At 48.6% G+C, this 17817-nt stretch overlaps 1 protein-coding gene across 4 annotated transcripts in view; it reads left to right on the top strand.

Moving 5' to 3' along the window:
• Nucleotides 1-17817, top strand: part of SMTN (smoothelin) — a 97106-nt gene that overhangs the window by 33738 nt on the left and 45551 nt on the right. For all 4 annotated transcript variants that reach the window (XM_075568922.1, XM_075568921.1, XM_075568919.1 and 1 more), the window contains exons 2-8: nt 1132-1289; nt 2071-2164; nt 2670-2748; nt 3360-3463; nt 4623-4716; nt 5810-6120; nt 6503-6563. In XM_075568922.1, the coding sequence (XP_075425037.1) occupies nt 1132-1289; nt 2071-2164; nt 2670-2748; nt 3360-3463; nt 4623-4716; nt 5810-6120; nt 6503-6563 (901 nt within the window). The remainder of the gene's footprint in view (nt 1-1131; nt 1290-2070; nt 2165-2669; nt 2749-3359; nt 3464-4622; nt 4717-5809; nt 6121-6502; nt 6564-17817) is intronic.

Raw genomic sequence — 17817 nt, 5'->3', positions numbered from 1 at the left:
AAACAACCCTAAATATATCAGTCCGACTTTGACCCCCCAGCGTTGTTGTGGAGCTTTGTACATATCGGCATCAAAAACAACCGTGCGCTCTTTCTCCCTGCGGATCAATACGCAGCGTTCCATACATTTCTTCAGATGTTCAAAGAAACCGGCGGCAGGGATGTGAAAATGCCTACAGATGTAATCCTGGTGCAGGGCTGCCCGACCTGTCCGTCACCTCTGCGACCAGTAACAGCAAACCCTGTTCTGCTTTGCTAGCGCTGAGGAAAGGTGCAGGGGAGGGGGCGTGTCACAGATACGCACACATAGCAGCTGCCTCCAGAGGGGGAGGGTGTGTGACGGCCACCCCTGTTCTTTACCAAACTGGCTCCTGAAAACTTTATCTGGCTCCTAAGTTTGTATATGTTTGCCCACCCCTGCCACTCTGGGTATAACTGCTCCCGATCACTGCAACTTCTGCAGGTTTCTTTCCTCCATTACGTATGACCCCCTTGCAAAAGAATTTTATATTCCACAGTGTTGTTTGGGTTTAGTTGGTAGCGGACCCTACTGATATGCTGTCAGTAGTAATCCTGCTCAGTATAACCGGTCACAACCTCCCCCTTAAATGTGCCAATTCCACAGAGCCTCGGCTGGCCTGGTATAGCCAACCTATAGGACAAAGGGTGGCCATATTTGTCGTAGCTCACCGAGTATCCATGGGCGGAAACCGTGTTGAAGTACGTAGTAGAGATGCAAGGAGGGACTGCAGCTTCAGGGCTGGCTGCCTTTCTCCCAACAGCCGATGCCCTGAGCCACAATCCTTATTCCGAGGTCAGAAGGCAAATTGAAGGAGACATCCTTTTCATGCATGGTGGAAACCCAAGTTTTCCATAAACAAGCGTATCCCTGGAATTGAAGGATCCTGGCTTCTTTTTCTCTCTTCCCCCATGGAAAATCTGAGTGTTGCATAAGTTAATCCTTGAGCAGCAGGTCTGTGTCAAACCGTTTATTTTGTACAAATCCTCCAGAAACTAATGGAGAACTTGGCCAGAAATGTCTCCCCCGTTGAGCCCACACACCTGCTGTCTGGCTCGATTTTTTGGCTTCTTCCCTGCTTACTCACCCCTTCTCCCTCCTCCCCCTCCGCAGCTGGAGGTGACCCTGGACCTGGCAGAGCGGCGTCAGATCCGCACGGCGATCCGGGAGCTGCGCAGGAAGGAGTTGGAGCTCTGCGAGGAGGCGCTGGCCTCCAAACGCTTCCGATCAGAGAGGAGCCGTGAGCAGGAAGACAAGGAGAACCAGCCCCGGTGAGTTATCCGAGCTGTGGGGAGGGTCAGAGAGCAGTGTGTGTCTGCAGCACAGTGTCTTACAGCAAAGAGGTCATTCCTGTATATCTCCCCTGATCTGTGTAAAATGCAAGGGGGATCTAGCGGTTTAATGGGTTAGTCCCTCCTAGGAGCAAAGTTTAAGGGGTGTGTTCCTTCTGAGCAAAGTGTACTACTGACTGTGACATGTTTAAGGGGTCAGTCCCTCCTAGGAGCAAAGTGTACTAATGGCAGGAACATGTTTAAGGGATCACATCGGGGTTATTTAAGGCCTTCTCCCACACACATCTGTAAGTATTTTAAATCCCTTTTAAAGTTGGCTTGTAAACCCGGTGAGCTGAGACTTGGGAGTGGTGGGATTTCCGCTGGCCCTTTTGTCTGATGTCACTGTGTTGAACAGGAGTTTGCACAGGCAGAGCCACCTTGTGCCGCTCCCCTTATCGGCTCTAAATAAGGATGTTAGACCCAGTATGCTAAGGGGAAAGACGCACTTGATTGACAAACTCTCCCATTTAGATGGCCCCTACGAAATTAAATGGTTATACATTTCTCTAGAAACAGTATTTGCTTTTAGTATGATTAGATTAGCCAATTAGTGTTACATTGTTTATATTAGTTTGGGAAGTTTTTTGCTGGCTATGTCGGATTGCACCTTTTAAAGTACAGTGTCACCCAGGTGATGCAGAATACCCCTGCTTATTGACTGCGTTTGTGCAGCTCAAAGTGCCTTTAACTGCAACTGTATGTGTTTGTGTTCCCCCAGGGCTGAGCGAGAGCAGGAGCAGCAGCAGCGAGTCCTGCGCACCCTGGCAGGGAAGCTGCAAGGTATCAGTGACGTGGAAGAGCTGACAGCACTGGTGAGCTCAGGGCAGATGTGTATGGGGGGGTACAGTTTGGTTCAGTGATGGATGTGTAGTGATACTGTTCTTGCAGTCTCCTTATTCACCAGAAGAGGGCACTGTGACTTTACTAACTACACACCTGCATCACTGTCAGCTGCCAGCAGGAGGTGCTGGGCAGCAATCTAATTTTCAGGAGCTGAAACGCGGGTTATATTCAGGGTCGGACTAGAGTGCCGGGGTGATCTCCAGTCGGCCCATAGCCCTAATGGATCCCCTGAGTCCACAGTCCTCCCCCCACCCCTCCACTTCCCAACCATCTCGCCTTCAAGCCGTGCCTGCATTGGCACTGTTAAGAGGAAGCTGGGGACAGGGTTCCGTGCTGGGGGGTGAAGTCATATTTCCTAGTGGTCCGACACTGAATATATAACTGAATATATATTGTGACCGGTCTGCAGCCGTTCTTGTTCTCCCATTTGAAAGGCAGTTTATGTCTCACTGATATATTTGGGGTCTGTCCTAGCTCCGCGGTGCCAGCGAGTATGAGGAGCGGAAGCTGATTCGCGCTGCGATCCGAAAAGTGCGCACTGATGAGATTGAGGGTAATTAGAGCTCTTTTTTTGTACCTACTTCATTCTGTTTAACCTTGTCCTGAAACCTCCATTATTGGGGGGGGGGGGGGGGGGGTGGGCGGGGGAGGGGCAGGTTCGCCAGCAACTCCAGTTTTCAAGGGCCACCAACAGGCCAGGTATTAGGGATATGCCTGCTTCAGCACAGGTGGTTCAAATAGTGGATCAGTCATCGACAGCAACACCTTTGCTGAAGCCGGGATATCCTGAAAACCTGACCTGTTGGTGGCCCTTGAGGGCAGGAGTTGCTCACCTCTGTTCTATACAGTCACAGCCGACCGCCTTCTGCTCTCTACTGCTTTGTAACCTCTGTGCCGGAGATAGAAATATTGTTGGCCGCGCTCTGCTGACCCTTCCGACCGCTGCAGTCCTGGTGATCCTGCACCCCATTTATCAAAGTCCCATTGGTTTTAGTGGGGTTATTTCATTAAAGAAAATAGATGAGGTTTTTTTTTCTCTTTGTTGTCCTAGTTTTGCAGCGGAGACACTTGGATAAATAACGTCTCTGGGTCAGATCCCTTACCCGTTGTGCAAGGAAAGAGTCCCACCCCCCCTCACTCGCCTGTCCTTTGTTGGTTTTTCAGCCGCGTCGTTGGCTGGGATGCTGGTGACCTGCAGCAGGGATGGGGACAGTGGGACACTGCTGACCAAAGGCCAAGAGGGTGTTGGAGACCTCTCGTCCTCTGTGGTGAGTGCATTGCTGTTTGGCACAGAGGGGTCAGGCTAAACTGGTCAGGGTCACCTCCAAGAGCTTCTATCCCAGACTTGCACAGCCCTGTGCCATAATAGTTGCAGAATGGGCACATCTTGCATAGTTACATAGTAGGTGAGGATGAAAAAAGACATGCGTCCATCATGTTCAACCTATGCTACATTTAGACGACAGATACTTTGATATATTTGTACTTACTGTATACAGGTAGGCCTCGTTATCCAACGTTTCACTTTACAACGAATGGCATATCCAACGCTTTACAATGCAACCCTATGGGCCGTTTTTCGACACTGGAATGCGTTATCCGACGCCTGAATGCGTTACCCAACACTCACCGCTACTGATTAACATGGGACTCACTTTACAACGGTTTCACTATCCAACGCTACTTCCAGAACGGATCCTGTTGGCTAATCGAGGACTGCCTGTATTGATCCAGAGGAAGGCAAACAAAAACCCCAGTGACACATCATCCTACAGTATGCTGTCTCATAAGGGGAAAATAAATTAATTCCTAACTCCAAGTATTGGTAATCCGATTACTCCCTGGATCAACATCCTTCCCATGTTTACTTATTTGGTATATCTCTGTATACCTTTCCTTTCTAATAAGATATCCAGCCTATATTGTTAATGAATGGCTCCTAGCACTGCATAATTAATAGCAAGGCACTGTCCTATGAGGTTGTTGCATATTAATTACGAGGTGTCCTGGAAACCTGAGATGATTATTAAACTGCAAGCAATTTATAACGTGGCAAACCCCAATACGGTATTTGCTGGGGATGCCCGTGCAAACGCCATACACAACAACCTTCTGCAACGTTGTCGTGCTCCAAACCTTTGCTCTGGTGCTGAACATGTGCAGGGAATTCTGGGAGCCTGGTAGTATTTAAGGGGCAGAACTATAGCTCCAAGCAGTCTCTGCTACAGGATGAGATTAGAACAGGTCTCCTGTGGACTGGTCAGAGCACGTCTCGGATCTGCAGTTGGACTTCTACCCTAGAAGAACCCAGAGGGAACTGTTCCTTTCTGTCTCCTTCCCACCTCTCTTGCATACCTTGTGCTGACATCACCCCTTCGTCAGTGTCCCTTTCTCAGTCCCCTGACTGGACTTGGGCTTGTGTTTCAGGCGCGGGAGAGGGAGGACCTAAGAGAGAGGCAGACAATCAAAGCCCAGATCCAGGAGCTAAGGAGCACTCCAAACAGGGGGAACCACCCAACAGGTATGTGACCAGTGTCCTGCATATATACATATGTGTGCGATGTACTGAGATAATTGTATATATGAATAGTCTGGGCTGGAAAAATGTCACCTACCTCCCCTAGACCACCACGGAAAGCCACTGGTCCACCGCTAGTGCAGAAAAGCCCACAGCTGGTGCAGAATGTCTGCGGAAGTAGCGCTGTCAATCAACGCTTTGTTTCCTGAAAGCACGTTCAACGTCGCAAAACGCTACGCAAGGCTTCATGGGAGGGGGAGCGGTGATTGGCCATATATAACTACCCTAATTAATGGGGGGCAGTGTGTAGGAGAGACATTATGTTGGACCGCTTTGTTGCCACATTGTGGAGGTCACACCCCACCCACCCAGTCACCGAGAGTGCGCATCTATGTCTAATAAGTGCAGTTTATCTTTATCAGGCTCACATTTTGGTGAAACTGCAACTATGCCAGACAGGTCCAAAAGGACAAAGAAGCCCTCCCTGAATAGGTTGCTGGCTTTGCTGTTCATGTCACAGGCTAAAGTTTGGGGGCTGTCCCTTTTAGGGGAAGGAAGCTAAGTGACACAACTATAGGGCTATTCATGACAATATGATGGACATTACCAATCATCGACCTCTATTAACTTGGCTGTGGCAGTTTTTCGAGAAACCCTCGTATTGTCCACCTGTTGGGTGTCCACACACAGGGCCAGGATATCTGCACTCTTAATACCGTATGGTGATCTGGAGATCTGGAGCCGTTTTGGGAAACCTGGGTTGTAGAGTTTTCTGTCTCCTTATTACAGAAACCATCTATTTCTCTAAGGCAGTGGTCCCCAACTCCAGCCCTGAAGAACTCCCAACAGGCCACGTATTAAGGATATCCCTGCTTGAGCGCAGTAAGCGCAACAGTGGTGCAGTTATTTTGACTAAACACGTGCTGAAGCAGGGATATCCTTAATACCTGGCCTGTTGGGGACCCTTGAGGACTGGAGTAGAGAGCCATTGTCCGAAGAGCTTACACTCTGAGATAAAGGAACTCGCTCCATGCAGCCGGTACTGTTCCTTACTCGGTCATACGGATCTAACATGGGATTTTCTCTGCTGTTGCAGAAGGAGCTTGTGACATGCTGCTGCTCCATTGCGGTCCTACCAGGGAGCAGTATTCCTCCTCTTCATCATTAGAAACAGGAAACGCGTTGGGATCCCAGACCACCGAGCGTTCCTCCCTCAGCACGGACTTCGAGCTAGAAGATCGTCCGCCGACCGGCAGCAGCGAGGTGTTCACCGATCTGTCGGAGCAGAGCAGCGGCTCCGAGAGGGAGCAGCCGTCAAACCTCTCTGCGCAGAGTCAGAACTCCGGCGCAAACGGCAAACCTCCGCCAGGAAGGGTCGGCGGACCCGTTAACCACACCAGCTCCAAGGTAACAACGCCTCCCCTTTCGCCACCGAATCTCTAAAGAAGGACGCACCCTCCACCCCACCCATTAACCACCATGCGTAATATAACTGTAATGATAACGCCTCTCCTGTTACATTGCAATAACGGCGAAACGTCATCATTACACATCATTATGCTTAAAAAGCACACGGTAACTCGGAGTGGGGAGCAGCCTTGTGTCCCAGGAGGCAACCATAAAACCATATGAGATGCAGGGGGATTGAAAATGGCTGGCTGAATGTAGCCCATATAATCTGGAGGCCTGTTACTCGAAACATGTTTGGGGTGAATTAACCGCTATGCTACCATGGCCCCTCTGACAGCGAAAGGGATTAATGAGACTGGGCGTGTCTTATTTGCTTTAGCTCGGAGCTGACAAGGGATCCTTTCTGCAGGGAGCGGCACCCAGAGCCTGCACAGAACCAGGTAAGACTTCTGTTTTACTCAATGCTCCCACTAACCCACAAGGGGCTATTACAAACTGTAGAGGGGACGGGGGGCATACCTGCCAGGTGAGCTGTGTGAGCATCCAGCCCCGACTCTGTTATCAGCTTTGATATAATAGAGCGGCCTCATTCGGACACAGCATTGAGGTGGAGTTAGCTGAAAGTCAGGAGACCGACACATACTTTCTCCTGCAAAATAAAAAGAAACATATTTTCGGCGATGAATTTGTATGCTTTCTATAGTCATGTCGCTCTGGCACTGAAGGAGTAAAACATTTGACAGAATATGACTAACTGAAATGTCCACACAGCTCAGACCGTCCACCCCAACACCTCCACCCCAACATCTCCTTCTCTCCTCCACTTGTACTTAATCTGCAGCACAACCACATAGAAGGTGCTAAAATCAGGAAGAGACCCCCCCTCCCCCAGAAGCCTATATGAGTTTGTCTCCTATAATGTTAGTGTTATGCCCCCTGACCATGTCCTGCTCTATATGCTGTGTGTATATGAGAGAGACATGATTTTATGATCTGTAGCTTCTGAGGTTACCATGGTGACCATCAGACAAGGCTTGGGCGGAGAGCTCCATTTTAAAATCCCATACACTTAAGATTTCAAATGCTTCTATCTCTTGAACGGAGCAACGCATAATGGAGACATGCACACTCTTGGCAAGCTCAAAATCCCGACCCACAGTATTATATATGTGTATATTTATTTGTGCCAATTGGAGCACTACTAGGAAAGTGACCTCGTATACTACAATAAACAAAGAAGCCCCAGTGTGCATGTATGTATATCTTAATTAATATTGCGCCATCCAGGCACATAGCGCTTTACAATACACATGACATTATAACACACAAAGGGAATACGCGCTTCAGACAGAAAACAATAGGGAAAGGAGTCCCTGCCCCGAAGAGCTTGCAATCGAAGTACAATCTTACATCCAATATGACCAATTATTTAGTTCATTGCTATATTTTTTTATTCTCTTACGAATGGGTCATTTAGTTCAGTCCTTTGGCCAAAACATGTCCAGCTGCCGCCACATCAAGTAATGAATGAAATCATTTGTCATGTCGGCAGGGTGACCATATTTGTCCCGGCAAAAAAACGGGATAAATGTCCCGCATGCGCAGACTACAAATGTCCCGAACGTTTGGCACTTGCCGGCTGCTCGTGCGCATGCGCTGTCGACACTTGCCAACGACTAGAAAATTAGGACAGAGCCCTAAAACTGAGATAGTCCCGGCTAAAGGGGGACAGTCCCAGCTAAACCGGGACAATAGGTCACCGTACATATTGGATTTGGATTGGCGGCGTCTTTGTTGGGAGAAGTCATAACATAGCCTGGTGGTTCATGTAGTGCTGCTCTCTTTCCTTTTTTTTTTTATTGTCAAAATCTTCATTTTTTTAGGTGTTTTCACCTGTTCATTATTTCCCTAGCAACCACTGTTAACAAGCCAACCTCTGTTGTCCTAATGAGCGTGAGCAGCAGCGGCTATTTTAACCACCCAGACAAGCCCTTTTCTTGCAACTGCTATCTCAAGAGTTCAACTGCAGAATTAAAACCTGCAAGAAAAGGGAATTAGAAATGGGTTAATAGAAAAGGGGACCCCATTTGTTTTCTTTATAGCGAGTAGAGAAGTGACCCCCTTGGAATTGTCCCACGGGTGAAGTAAATCCCACCTAGTAGAGGTAATAAATGAAATAAAGGTGAGTGATTGGGCCCCTTTAGCACGGTGTTTTATAATAGCCAATGGCAGAATTTTCCAATGTACAGATGTACGGATATCTTTATTTATATAGCGCCCGCAGCTGTGCTTAGCGCTCTACAAGAGAGACAATGCAGAACAGGGAATTACAGTACAAGAAGTGCAACAATTGGGATCAGACAATAGGAAAGGAAATCTCTGCCTCGGGGGAGCTTACATGTAGCAGGCGTTTCATGCTCCCGCGTTGTAACGTGACGCGCACAACGGGACAAGGCACCATTGTGTGTATTAGCTGCGTGCGAAAAAGGGGCGTTCCTTCATGGGCGGGTGCGCGTCAAGCAAGTGCAATAACGCCCGCTACATCTGCATGTAGGGTTGACAGGTGACTTCTCCAAAAATACTGGACACAATGGTGAAAGGTGCGATGCGCTCGAGACACACACACACCCCTCTACCCTCTCCATGCTGTTTTCTCTTCTCCTTGGCCCCACCCCCAGGCTCCTGACACCTCCTGATTGGCTGCTGGTTGGTAATGAAACCAAGCAGCCCAGCCCCCTAACATCCCTGCTCAGGGAAATCCTGCGGCCCCCCCAAGCCGGTCAGGTCACTATAGCTGGTGAGGTAATACCAGTATACACATACATGTCCAGTATTACCTCTAATTTTTTTTTACTGGGCAGGGTCCAAATACAGGACAGTCCGGTTCAATACTGGACACCTAGCAACGCTGTGCATGTTCTTGCTATGGTCTAGTTGGCGGCTAATACCTAGAAGAGGTGAAAATGCTGCAACGATCGCAAATATGCAGAGATCGGGGGCGATCGGAAGCATTTTCTTCTTTTTTGTAGAACACTTTGAGCAAGGCCGGCAAAAATAAGAAACGACTACAGGAAGGTTTCCAAATGGATTAGTAATCGGGATGACTAAGGGAGAGTGTCAGGGAAAAAGTCGTGTTTGGGGTTTATTTGGGGGAACTGCTCTTTTAACCCCAGTGGCAGTTACAGGGTTAAAAATTGGGCGCATTAGTCGCTGCAAGGGTTACAGATATAAAAGCAGAGGATGGGGGGGGGGGGGAAAGGAAGAGGGGAGGGAGCTAAAGATGCTCTGATCTCCGTTCCTTATTGGGATAAAATATGTAAAAGTGACGGGCTTGTGCCTGCCTGGGACCTGCACACCAGCCACTGCCGTTCCTTTCATGGAGAGAGAGGCACAGAGCTGTCTAAACAAGAGCCTCTCGGTGCAGACACCGCAGAGACAGAGAGCTGGCAGAACAAGAGCCCGGAGCGCAGAGAGAGAGAGAGAGCGCGCAAGAGGGTGTCCTGGCGGGTCCCTTCTCTCCTCCTGTACCCATCCTCGCATGTACGGGCACGCAGGCAGCAACATAGTCTAACGAGACCTAAACAGCAGCAGAGAATATGCTTTAGATTAAGGAGCGAATGAAGGGCTTGTACGTTAATGAGGATAGTGTGTGTGTGTGTGTGTGTGTGTGTGTGTGTGTGTGTGTGTCTCTCTCTTTGACAAAGGGCTATTGCCCGAAGCGTGTTAGAGATTTTACCTGTCACCACACCATGAGTCTACCATGGAATAAAGTATTTTTAACCCTTCATCTACCGATGTTTAGACCCCAGGTTTCTTGCTGTGCCCTGCTTTATTCTCCCGTGAAATTCTCCTGCAGTTAGAGAATATGCTTTAGATTAAGGAGCGAATGAAGGGCTTGTCCATTAATGAGGTTATAGAGAGTGTGTGTGTGTGTGTGTGTATGTGTGTGTGTGTGCGCGAGCGTCAGGCACGTGCAGGACACAACGTTTCTTAAATCCAACTCAACGTTTGGGTCATTTTTCCATTCTCCTTGACATTTTGCAGTGCAGCAGGCACGAAGGGGGGGGGGGAGGAAGAGAGAAGGGGGGAGAGAAAGAGAGGGTGGACGAGGGGGAGAGAGAAAGGGGGGAGGAAGGGGGGGGGGGGAGGAGACCTTCAAGGGACATTTCTTTTTGGAGCAATATTTATCTGAAATAGAAACTCCTGGATGGTTTCCCCATGAATATTGAGATGAGGATGGGGGAATATGATAGATATAATATATCCATGTGTCCATCTATCACGCCGTCTCTGCCCGCTCATATTATACATCTATATAAAGCTTTGGAAGAACTTTCCGGGACGATTGTCAGACGGTTTTATTTTTTTTACTCTACCCCGCAATTTTGGCCAAACTGTTAGTCTCGGCTCTTTCAGGACCAGCTCTTTCATCGTGTTTTTATATTATGTAGTATTATAAATTAAATCCAAATTGTACAATTTTAAATCTGGTCCTTAATGACTTTCAGGCTAAGCTTCTAGTACCTGCGCATAGCCTCGCGCACGCCTGCAGCCCCAGCGATCTGTGAACTTGCCGGCATGAGATTGGGGAAGCGTGGTGGACGCACGCACACGGAGCGGTCTCATAGGCATTAGGCAATTTGGGGTTCCCGCCCGAGCTGTATAATCTCGGCCTAAATGTTACACGCTACAGGCCGTCCGTCCTAAACTGAGTGCGGTTCATTAGGTTCCGTGTACGTGCGCAGGCCGGGCGACTAGTGAGGCGTTAATATCACAGGCTTCATTCCAGGAAAGGGCAATGCTGTGAAGTCAAAGTAAAATAAAACGAGCAGACTCACTGTAGAAAGCGTGAAAAGACTTGTTCGAAGGTTTCATGGCCATGTAAATGTGTGCGTCCCCCAATGCTTAATCCCTCGCTGAGCAGGTCGTCCAGAGGCTGTGCTCTCAGAGCACTCCTCTTGGGATGTGAGCAATAAACGTTTTCTTGGCCCCGCTGAGTTGGAAAGCCGCCATGGGCTTTTATGGCGTTTGGTTTCCAGCTGCAGAATGCACAGAGTACAGGAGAAGGGTTACACGGAGAATCCGGGGCACGGAGTAAGGGTTACACGGAGAATCCGGGGCAGGGAGTAAGGGTTACACGGAGAATCCGGGGCATGGAGTAAGGGTTACACGGAGAATCCGGGGCACGGAGTAAGGGTTACACGGAGAATCCGGGGCAGGGAGTAAGGGTTACACAGAGAATCCGGGGCATGGAGTAAGGGTTACACGGAGAATCCGGGGCACGGAGTAAGGGTTACACAGGGAATCCGGGGCACGGAGTAAGGGTTACACGGAGAATCCGGGGCACGGAGTAAGGGTTACACGGAGAATCCGGGGCAGGGAGTAAGGGTTACACAGGGAATCCGGGGCACGGAGTAAGGGTTACACAGGGAATCCGGGGCACGGAGTAAGGGTTACACAGAGAATCCGGGGCACGGAGTAAGGGTTACACAGAGAATCCGGGGCACGGAGTAAGGGTTACACGGAGAATCCGGGGCACGGAGTAAGGGTTACACGGAGAATCCGGGGCACGGAGTAAGGGTTACACGGAGAATCCGGGGCACGGAGTAAGGGTTACACGGAGAATCCGGGGCACGGAGTTAGGGTTATACTGACAATCCGGGGCAGGGAGTAAGGGTTACACAGAGAATCCGGGGCACGGAGTAAGGGTTACACAGAGAATCCGGGGCACGGAGTTAGGGTTATACAGAGAATCCGGGGCACGGAGTAAGGGTTACACGGAGAATCCGGGGCACGGAGTAAGGGTTACACGGAAAATCCGGGGCACGGAGTAAGGGTTACACGGAGAATCCGGGGCACGGAGTAAGGGTTATACGGAGAATCCGGGGCACGGAGTAAGGGTTACACGGAGAATCCGTGGCACGGAGTAAGGGTTACACGGAAAATCCGGGGCACGGAGTAAGGGTTACAAGGAGAATCCGGGGCACGGAGTAAGGGTTACACGGAGAATCCGGGGCACGGAGTAAGGGTTAGACAGAGGCTCCGGGGCACGGAGTAAGGGTTACACGGAGAATCCGGGGCACGGAGTAAGGGTTACACGGAGAATCCGGGGCATGGAGTAAGGGTTACACGGAGAATCCGGGGCATGGAGTAAGGGTTACACGGAGAATCCGGGGTACGGAGTAAGGGTTACACGGAGAATCCGGGGCACGGAGTTAGGGTTACACGGAGAATCCGGGGCACGGAGTAAGGGTTACACGGAGAATCCGGGGCACGGAGTAAGGGTTACACAGAGAATCCGGGGTACGGAGTAAGGGTTACACAGAGGCTCCGGGGCACGGAGTAAGGGTTACACAGAGAATCCGGGGTACGGAGTAAGTGTTATACGGACAATCCGGGGTATGGATTTTGGTTCTAATAGGTTTTGAGAAATGTTTGTTCGAACCAAAGTGTGTGTGTGTGTGTGTGTGTGTGTGTGTGTGTGTGTATACACATCGTGTTCAGTATTTTTTTTTATATATTTCTCTCAGTCCCCGTGAAAATGTGCACAATTGTAGGTCTGTTATGTAGATTAACACTTTATAAGAAGCACAATGTAGATAATCAACTGATGGTAACTAAATTGATGTCACAGTATTATGTCAACAAGTAGCAGATACACTGTGGGAGGTACAGGCGCGCACGTACACAGTACAGGCGTGCACGTCCACAGTACAGGCGTGCACGTACACACGCACGTACACAGTACAGGCGCGTACAGGCACGCACATACACAGTACAGGCACGCACGTACGCAGTACAGGCACGCACGTACGCAGTACAGGCACGCACGTACGCAGTACAGGCACGCACGTACGCAGTACAGGCACGCACGTACACAGTACAGGCACGCACGTACACAGTACAGGCGCGTACACACGCACATACACAGTACGGACACACTGATACATACACAGTACGGACACACGGACACATACACAGTACGGACACACGGACACACTGACACATACACAGTACGGACACATACACAGTACGGACACACGGACACACTGATACATGCACAGTACGGACACATACACAGTACGGACACACTGATACATACACAGTACGGACACACGGACACACTGATACATACACAGTACGGACACACTGATACATACACAGTACGGACACACGGACACACTGATACATACACAGTACGGACACGGACACACTGATACATACACAGTACGGACACTGATACATACACAGTACGGACACACTGATACATACACAGTACGGACACACTGATACATACACAGTACGGACACACTGATACATACACAGTACGGACACACTGATACATACACAGTACGGACACGGACACACTGATACATACACAGTACGGACACGGACACACTGATACATACACAGTACGGACACACTGATACATTCACAGTACGGACACACTGATACATACACAGTACGGACACACTGATACATACACAGTACGGACACACTGATACATACACAGTACGGACACACTAATACATACACAGTACGGACACACGGACACACTAATACATACACAGTACGGACACACGGACACACTGATACATACACAGTACGGACACACTGATACATACACAGTACGGACACACTGATACATACACAGTACGGACACACTGATACATACACAGTACGGACACACTGATACATACACAGTACGGACACACTGATACATACACAGTACGGACACACTGATACATACACAGTACGGACACACTGATACATACACAGTACGGACACACTGATACATACACAGTACGGACACACTGATACATACACAGTACGGACACACTGATACACAGTACGGACACACTGATACATACACAGTACGGACACACTGATACATACACAGTACGGACACACGGACACACTGATACATTCACAGTACGGACACGCTGATACATACACAGTACGGACACACGGACACACTGATACATTCACAGTACGGACACGGACACACTGATACATACACAGTACGGACACGGACACACTGATATATATACAGTACGGACACACTGATACATACACAGTACGGACACACTGATACATACACAGTACGGACACACTGATACATACACAGTACGGACACGGACACACTGATACATACACAGTACGGACACACTGATACATACACAGTACGGACACACTGATACATACACAGTACGGACACACTGATACATACACAGTACGGACACGGACACACTGATACATACACAGTACGGACACGGACACACTGATACATACACAGTACGGACACGGACACACTGATACATACACAGTACGGACACACTGATACATACACAGTACGGACACACTGATACATACACAGTACGGACACACTGATACATACACAGTACGGACACGGACACACTGATACATACACAGTACGGACACGGACACACTGATACATACACAGTACGGACACACTGATACATACACAGTACGGACACACTGATACATACACAGTACGGACACACTGATACATACACAGTACGGACACACTAATACATACACAGTACGGACACACGGACACACTAATACATACACAGTACGGACACACGGACACACTGATACATACACAGTACGGACACACTGATACATACACAGTACGGACACACTGATACATACACAGTACGGACACACTGATACATACACAGTACGGACACACTGATACATACACAGTACGGACACACTGATACATACACAGTACGGACACACTGATACATACACAGTACGGACACACTGATACATACACAGTACGGACACACTGATACATACACAGTACGGACACACTGATACATACACAGTACGGACACACTGATACATACACAGTACGGACACACTGATACACAGTATGGACACACTGATACATACACAGTACGGACACACTGATACATACACAGTACGGACACACGGACACACTGATACATTCACAGTACGGACACGCTGATACATACACAGTACGGACACACGGACACACTGATACATTCACAGTACGGACACGGACACACTGATACATACACAGTACGGACACGGACACACTGATATATATACAGTACGGACACACTGATACATACACAGTACGGACACACTGATACATACACAGTACGGACACACTGATACATACACAGTACGGACACGGACACACTGATACATACACAGTACGGACACACTGATACATACACAGTACGGACACACTGATACATACACAGTACGGACACACTGATACATACACAGTACGGACACGGACACACTGATACATACACAGTACGGACACGGACACACTGATACATACACAGTACGGACACGGACACACTGATACATACACAGTACGGACACACTGATACATACACAGTACGGACACACTGATACATACACAGTACGGACACACTGATACATACACAGTACGGACACGGACACACTGATACATACACAGTACGGACACGGACACACTGATACATACACAGTACGGACACACTGATACATACACAGTACGGACACACTGATACATACACAGTACGGACACACTGATACATACACAGTACGGACACACTGATACATACACACTGATACATTCACAGTACGGACACACTGATACATACACAGTACGGACACACGGACACACTGATACATTCACAGTACGGACACGGACACACTGATACATACACAGTACGGACACGGACACACTGATATATATACAGTACGGACACACTGATACATACACAGTACGGACACACGGACACACTGATACATACACAGTACGGACACACTGATACATACACAGTACGGACACACTGATACATTCACAGTACGGACACGGACACACTAATACATACACAGTACGGACACACGGACACACTGATACATACACAGTACGGACACGGACACACTGATACATACACAGTACGGACACGGACACACTGATATATATACAGTACGGACACACTGATACATACACAGTACGGACACACGGACACACTGATACATACACAGTACGGACACACTGATACATACACAGTACGGACACACTGATACATACACAGTACGGACACACTGATACATACACACTGATACATTCACAGTACGGACACACTGATACATACACAGTACGGACACACGGACACACTGATACATTCACAGTACGGACACGGACACACTGATACATACACAGTACGGACACACTGATACATACACAGTACGGACACACTGATACATACACAGTACGGACACACTGATACATACACAGTACGGACACACTGATACATACACAGTACGGACACACTGATACATACACAGTACGGACACACTGATACATACACAGTACGGACACACTGATACATACACAGTACGGACACACTGATACATACACAGTACGGTCACACTGATACATACACAGTACGGACACACTGATACATACACAGTACGGACACACGGACACACTGATACATTCACAGTACGGACACGCTGATACATACACAGTACGGACACACGGACACACTGATACATTCACAGTACGGACACGGACACACTGATACATACACAGTACGGACACGGACACACTGATATATATACAGTACGGACACACTGATACATACACAGTACGGACACACTGATACATACACAGTACGGACACACTGATACATACACAGTACGGACACGGACACACTGATACATACACAGTACGGACACACTGATACATACACAGTACGGACACACTGATACATACACAGTACGGACACACTGATACATACACAGTACGGACACGGACACACTGATACATACACAGTACGGACACGGACACACTGATACATACACAGTACGGACACGGACACACTGATACATACACAGTACGGACACACTGATACATACACAGTACGGACACACTGATACATACACAGTACGGACACACTGATACATACACAGTACGGACACACTGATACATACACACTGATACATTCACAGTACGGACACACTGATACATACACAGTACGGACACACGGACACACTGATACATTCACAGTACGGACACGGACACACTGATACATACACAGTACGGACACGGACACACTGATATATATACAGTACGGACACACTGATACATACACAGTACGGACACACGGACACACTGATACATACACAGTACGGACACACTGATACATACACAGTACGGACACACTGATACATTCACAGTACGGACACGGACACACTAATACATACACAGTACGGACACACGGACACACTGATACATACACAGTACGGACACGGACACACTGATACATTCACAGTACGGACACACTGATACATACACAGTACGGACACGGACACACTGATACATACACAGTACGGACACGGACACACTGATATATATACAGTACGGACACACTGATACATACACAGTACGGACACACGGACACACTGATACATACACAGTACGGACACACTGATACATACACAGTACGGACACACTGATACATTCACAGTACGGACACGGACACACTGATACATACACAGTACGGACACACGGACACACTGATACATACACAGTACGGACACACTGATACATTCACAGTACGGACACGGACACACTAATACATACACAGTACGGACACACGGACACACTGATACATTCACAGTACGGACACGGAC

The sequence above is a fragment of the Ascaphus truei genome, chromosome 13 (genome assembly GCF_040206685.1).
Source record: "Ascaphus truei isolate aAscTru1 chromosome 13, aAscTru1.hap1, whole genome shotgun sequence".
Lineage (NCBI taxonomy): Eukaryota > Metazoa > Chordata > Amphibia > Anura > Ascaphidae > Ascaphus > Ascaphus truei.
Note: the sequence above shows the minus strand (reverse complement) of the source record. Positions and strands in the feature narration are given on the sequence as shown.